General features: G+C 61.7%; 1 protein-coding gene across 1 annotated transcript in view; it reads right to left on the reverse strand.

Moving 5' to 3' along the window:
* Positions 1-5657, reverse strand: part of PRKG1 (protein kinase cGMP-dependent 1) — a 335004-nt gene extending 329347 nt beyond the window's left edge. Inside the window, exon 1 of the mRNA XM_068168482.1 lies at positions 5318-5657. Coding sequence (XP_068024583.1) covers positions 5318-5583 — 266 coding nt within the window. The 5' untranslated portion in view covers positions 5584-5657. The remainder of the gene's footprint in view (positions 1-5317) is intronic.
* Between the last annotated feature and the right edge of the window lie 343 nt (positions 5658-6000).

The raw sequence follows: 6000 nt of genomic DNA on the forward strand, positions 1-6000 counted from the left end.
TCTTTGCCCCCAACAAGCAGGATTAAGGTGGCATTAGGCCCCACATCTCTGAATCTGAGGATGTGCCTGCTGGAGCTTGCCAAGAGGATGATTTAACAGACAGAAGATCGCTCATGTGGCACAAAACAGCTCCAGATCAGAGACCCACAGAGCTGGCAGGGCTGGAAGGGACCCCAAGGACCAGCCAGCCCCAGCCCCTGCCATGGGCAGGGACACCTCACACCACAGCAGGTTGCTCACAGCCACCTCCAGCCTGGCTGCAAACACCTCCAGGCAGGAGGCTTCCACCACCTCCCTGGGCAACCTGGGCCAGGCTCTCACCACCCTCCTGGCCAACAACTTCTTCCTCACAGCCAAGCTCCAGCTCCCCACTTCTCCTTTTGCTCCATCCCCCCCACTCCTATCCCTCCCTCACCCCCTCCAAAGTCCCTCCCCAGCTTGCTTGCAGCCCCCTGCAGATCCTGGAAGGCCACCAGAAGGTCTCCTGGGAGCCTTCTCCAGACTGATGCTGAAACCCCATTGATGAGCACCCCTTGGTCCCTCAGCCCCCCCTCACTGCTGTGCTGAGGCTGTTCTGAGAGCCCCAGCCCAGGCCTCCTGTGGCTGCCAGGGCTCTGAGCAGCCCTGGGGGCAGAGCCTGGCAGCGTTTCTCACTCGCACCACAGCAGAGCCTTCGCTCACCACCTGGGGAAAGCTTCCCGGGGACTGCATTTTGCTAAGGCCCTACCAAAGTGTTGCCCAGGGAGGTGGTTGAGGCCCCATTCCCAGAGAGCTTGCCAGGGCTCTGGGCAGCCTGATGCAGCTGAGGAAGCCCCTGCTGACTGCACAGGAGGCTGGACTGGATGAGCCTGGGAGGTGCCTTCCAACCCAGACCATTCTATGGCTCTGTGATTGTATGAGGGCTCCCTCAGGCAGGCACACTGCAGGTGGCTCTCACCACACCAGGAGAGACACTCACAAGATGGGATTCCTTCTTGATGTGGCCAGAAGCCACAAGCAGGTGCTGTGGCAGGGAGCAGCAGAGTGGTGCTGCTGGGGGTGGGCAAGAGCTGGCTGAGCAGCGTGCACTGACGACTCATTTACAAGGAGGGTGGCACTTCCCTCAGCACTCTTCCTGGAATGCCAGGTTGGAAGGGACCCCAGGGGTCCTCTGGTCCAACAGCATCTCCTGTCCTGAGGACAGAGCAAGGAAAGAACAGGGCATGATGGTGTGCTGGAAAGCAGGCTTAGAAAAGTGGCAGCGTTGTGGCTAAAGAGAAGGCTGCAGGGAGCCCTCCTGGTGGCCTTGCAGTGCTCCAAGGGCCCAGCAGAAAGCTGGGGACAGACTGCTGAGCAGGGCCTCTTGTGCCAGGCCAAGGGGGGATGGTTTGAACTGCAAGAGGGAGCTTGAGAGTGGAGAGAAGGAGAAATGTTTGGTGCTGAGGGTGGGGAGAGCCTGGCCCAGGCTGCCCAGAGAGCTGGGAGCTGCCCCATGGCTGGCAGCAGTGCAGGGCAGGTTGTGTGGGGCTCTGCTTGGGGCTGTCCCTGCTGGCTGCTGGGGGCTGCACTGGGTGAGCTTTAAAGCTCCCTTCCAACCTAAAGGCTTCTGTGATTCAGTGATTCTGTGCTGTGAGAACAGATCCTGCATGGAGCCTGAGGGCAGGGGAAACAACCCCAGCCCCTTGACCAGCAAGCTGACAAGCTCAGGGGAAATGCTTTCCCTGGGGGATGAAGGGTGCAGAGTGCCTGCAGCTCAGCAGCCTTGCCAAAGGAGCTGCTTGCCCTGGGGCTGTGCTGCTGCACAGTGCCCTTTGCTAATGAATTAATTGCCCAGACTGGTGGGAGCTGCCCCCTGGCTGGCACCATTGCAGGTGAGGCTTATTGGAGTTCTGAGAAACCTGCCCTGGTTGGGGATGTCCCTGCTGGCTGCAGGCTGGGTTGGAGTGGATGGCCTTTGGAGGTTCCTTCCCACCCAACCCATTCCATGATTCTACTGGGAGAACAAATCTGGTTTGTAGCAGAGTAGCTCAACACTCCTGACCACCCCTCCCTGCAGCCACTCTTTCTCCCACTAGCATCTAGGCAGCCAAGCCATGGGAAGGAAGAGCAGCAGGGGAAGACAGTGCCAGGCAAAACCTCCTCTGCTTGTCAACAGCAGGCTGTTTGCACAGCCCCTTCCTTGGGCTCCTGGCAAGTCCCTGCAGGGAGGCCAGAGACAAACTGATTCTCTGCTTTCAGCTGAGACTTAGCTACTTCCTGAGCTTCTATCCTCCCATTTGCTAACCTCAACTCCTTGAGAGCTTTAAGTCTTCACAGCTCACAGGATGTTAGGGATGGGAAGGGACCTCTGGAGATCTTCCAGTCCAACCCTCCTGCCAGAGCAGGATCACACAGGAACACATCCAGACAGATCCTGAAGGTCTCCAGAGCAGGAGACTCCACAACCTCTCTGGGCAGCCTGCTCCAGGCCTCTGGCAGCCTCCCAGGCAAGAAGTTCCTCCTCCTGCTGAGCTGCAACCTCCTGGCCTGCACTTTCCATCCCTTGCCCCTTGGCCTATGCCAGGGCACAGTGAGCAGAGCCTGGCCCTGGCCCTTCCTTCCTGCCTCCCAGCCCTCAGCTCTGGAGAGACATTGAGCAGATCCCTCTCAGCCTTCTCCTCTCCAGCCTCAGCAGCCCCAGGGCTCTCAGCCTCTCCTCAGCAGCAGTGCTCCAGGCCCTTCAGCAGCCTTGCAGCCCTCCCTTGGCCTCTCCCCAGCAGATCCCTGTCCCTGCTGAGCTGGGGAGCCCAGAGCTGGCTGCAATCTTGCAGCTGGGGCCTCAGCAGGGCAGAGCAGAGGGGGAGGAGAAGCTCCCTGGCTCTGCTGGCCACACTCTGCTGAGGAGCCCCTTGGCCTTCTTGGCCCCCAGGGCACACTGCTGTGCCCTGCAGACCTTGCTGCCCCCCAGCACTCCCAGGTGCTTCTCCTTGGGGCTGCTCTCCAGCAGATCCCCTCCCAGCTGTGCTGCTGCAGGTTATTCTTCCTGCCCAGCTGCAGGGCTCTGCTCTCATCCTTGCTGAGCCTCAGCAGGTTCCTCCCTGCCCAGCTCTCAGCCTGTCCAAGGCTCTGAATGGCCTCACAGCCTTCCCACCCCAGCCCAGTGCTGGTGCATTACAGCTCAGCTTGCCCTAAATAAAGTTCATTGTGCTGTCCATTTGCTGCAGCTCCATCTTCAGAGACAAAAAATTAGCTGAAGGTTGAGCCCAGAGTGGGATAAAAGCGTTGCCATCAGCATTGATTTGCAATCGATGTGCCAAGCAGATGGCTCTAAACAGCACATCGGGGGGGTGGGGGGATTAAGGGATGGAAGTTTCTCTGGCTTTTAGAGAAGGGGCAGTACCCACCCCCAGCCCCTCAGGGCCTTGTGGGATGGGTGGGTTCGATGCTGCTGCCATGAACACAGGGGCCAGAGACTCTTTGGGGTCTGTAAGTTACCCCATAAACAAACAAGCTGTAAGGATGCTGCCAGCAGGTTTTAGATGCAAAAGCCAGGGAGGAAGCCACGGGGACATTAAAGGGAGCTGGCACCAGACAGGCCCACTCATACCTCTGCTTGGCACCACGAGTGGGCAAGCACTGCTGTGCCCTGGGCAGCAGCTGGCTGCAGCAGAGCCCTTTACCCACCGTGCCCAGGACGCTAAAGCAGCAACCTGGAGCCACCACACGGAGGGTGGTGAGGACAGGAGTGTGTTGAACCCACTGCTGGGGGGCAAGCTGGGGGGCAAGGAGGCGGAACTGCGAGGCAGGCTGCGGGTGCAGCGTGTTCAGAGCATCATGTGGCTGCCCCTCACCTCCTCCAGCCAACAAGACCAGAGGAGAATTAAGCAGACCTCAATTAAAACCCAAGAGCAATCCCAAACTGGCTTGGTTACCATTGTCATGGCTACCATGAGCGAGGCCCAGATACGGGAAGATGCCAGGGAGGGACGGAGTGCCAGGCAGGAGGGCAATGCCCACAGGCCCCACCGCTGCCTCCGGGTGATGGGAGCGGCGCAGGACAGGGCCAATGACCTTCAGGGCTGCAGTGGTTTGTGGCCTGCCAGCCCAGCCTGGGCAGAGCCAGGGCCATGATTAAACCTTGCTGGAACCCTGAGCAAGTTTAGTAACTTCTGAAAGAGTTAATCAACAGCGGGTGGGCACCGGAGGCCCCGCTGCCGCCGCAGGGGCTGGGTTGCTGCCGCCTTTCCCTGCGGCAGATCAGCCTGGGGAGGATCACAGCCTTCTGAAAACTCAACAGCAAAGGAAGAAGCTGGACCTGGGTTTCTTCTGCTTCAGGCAGGGATGTGCTAACATCGGGAAGGACAGACGGGACACATCCTGCTTGCATGGCCAGCAGCCACGCACCTCCCCAGGCACACCTCCGCTGCTCAGGAGAGAGAATAGCGACGGCAGCACCACCACAGCAGCCCAGCACCAACTGCTCCTCGTGTCTTTTTAAAGGAGTAATAGCCTGGTCCCTGCAGGAGTTTGGAGGACGGGCAGGTGGGCTGCGTGAGAAGGCTGAGGAGGGTGGTGTGGATCCACACCCAGCTGCGGGAGGCTGGGCTGAGCCTGCTGGGATCACTCGCTGTGCGCGGAAGCGTCCGGAGCGGCGGCTGCTCGGGGAGCGCTGGTGCCGAAAGGAGGCTGACGCTGGGTCCTGCGGCGGCACGGAGCTCCCACACCAACTTCCCCGTCACCCTCAAAGGCCCCCTGAGGTCCGTACATGAGACGCATCTGAACACCCCCATCCCACCCCCCCCGAAGACCCCATGCGGCGCGACGAGACGCCCCCAAAGGCGCTGCCGGGTGGGTAACCGGCAGCGGCGCGAAGGATGGCTGGAGACAAGGCACGGCTGCCAAGCGCACGATGTCTGGGGGTAACGCGGGGGAGGACGGGGCCGGGGGGTACACATAGCACCTGCCCAGGCAGGGAGCGGGCAGGGCTGGCTCCGGGTAGCGGCCGCAGAAACTTCCCGGCCCCGCGGCGAACTTTTCCCAGCGCCGGGAAGGCACCGCCGGCTGCTCCGCTCCGCCCCCCGACCCCAGCCCAGCATCCCCGGGGAGCCGCGGCGGGGAAAGGAGCGGGGGGAGGATGGAAGCGAGCCGCCGGTAATGGGTTATCCGATCCCCCCAGGGCTCCCTCCCGCCGGCTGAAAGCCCCTTAATGGGCCAGGCGCTTCCTCCAGCCTCCCGCGGCACGATCGATGCTGCTTTCCCGCACCCCGGCGCTGGCGAGGCGGGGATGCGGGGTCCCGCCGCCCCGGCTCGGCAAGGGCTTCTGAGGGGGTGGGTTGAAGTGGGGGTGCCCCGTCCCTACCTGTCTGCCTTGGTGAACTTGCGGAAGGCCTGGCGCAGGTCGTGGAAGGAGCGGTAGGTCTGCGGCTCCGCCGAGATGCCCTGGGCGCGGGTGGTGCGCGGCCCGATGTGCGGGCTGGGGGCGGGCAGCACCGACTGGCACTTGTGCAGCCGCCGCCGCAGCTCCTGGATCTCCTCCTCCTTCTCTCCCAAGCGCCGCTCCAGCTCCTTGATCCGCTCCTCCTTCAGCAGCAGCAGCTTGGTGAAGTCCCCTTCCAGCTCGGTCATTTTGGGGGTTAAACCCCCCCTCCCCTTCTCCTCCTCCTCTTCTCCTTACTCGGCGCTAGCGCCGAGCCGGTCCTGGGGCCAGCCGAGGAGTTCTCATGGAAAGCAGCGGCCGGATCCGCTTCCCGGGAAAGAGGCGGGGGTGGGGGTTGGCTCCTGCCCGCCCCGGGTCAAGGCAGCGGCCCCCGCATCCCCAGACACTGCCCTGCGCCCCGGAGAGAGGGAACCTGGGGAGAGGCGGCGCGGGGGGGCCAAACACCCCAAATAACAGAAAGAAAGAAGGGAAAAGGAGAGGGGGGGAAAAGACAAGAAAAGGGAAAAGAGGTTTTGTGGCACTCTGCGAGGCTGGGATCCTGGAAATAGCAACAATTACCATGTGATCGGAGGGTGACGCAGCTCCTTGTAACTGGAGCCGAAGAC

This window comes from Melanerpes formicivorus, unplaced genomic scaffold (assembly GCF_026170545.1).
Source record: "Melanerpes formicivorus ecotype bairdi unplaced genomic scaffold, bMelFor1.0.p_v2 SCAF_139, whole genome shotgun sequence".
Lineage (NCBI taxonomy): Eukaryota > Metazoa > Chordata > Aves > Piciformes > Picidae > Melanerpes > Melanerpes formicivorus.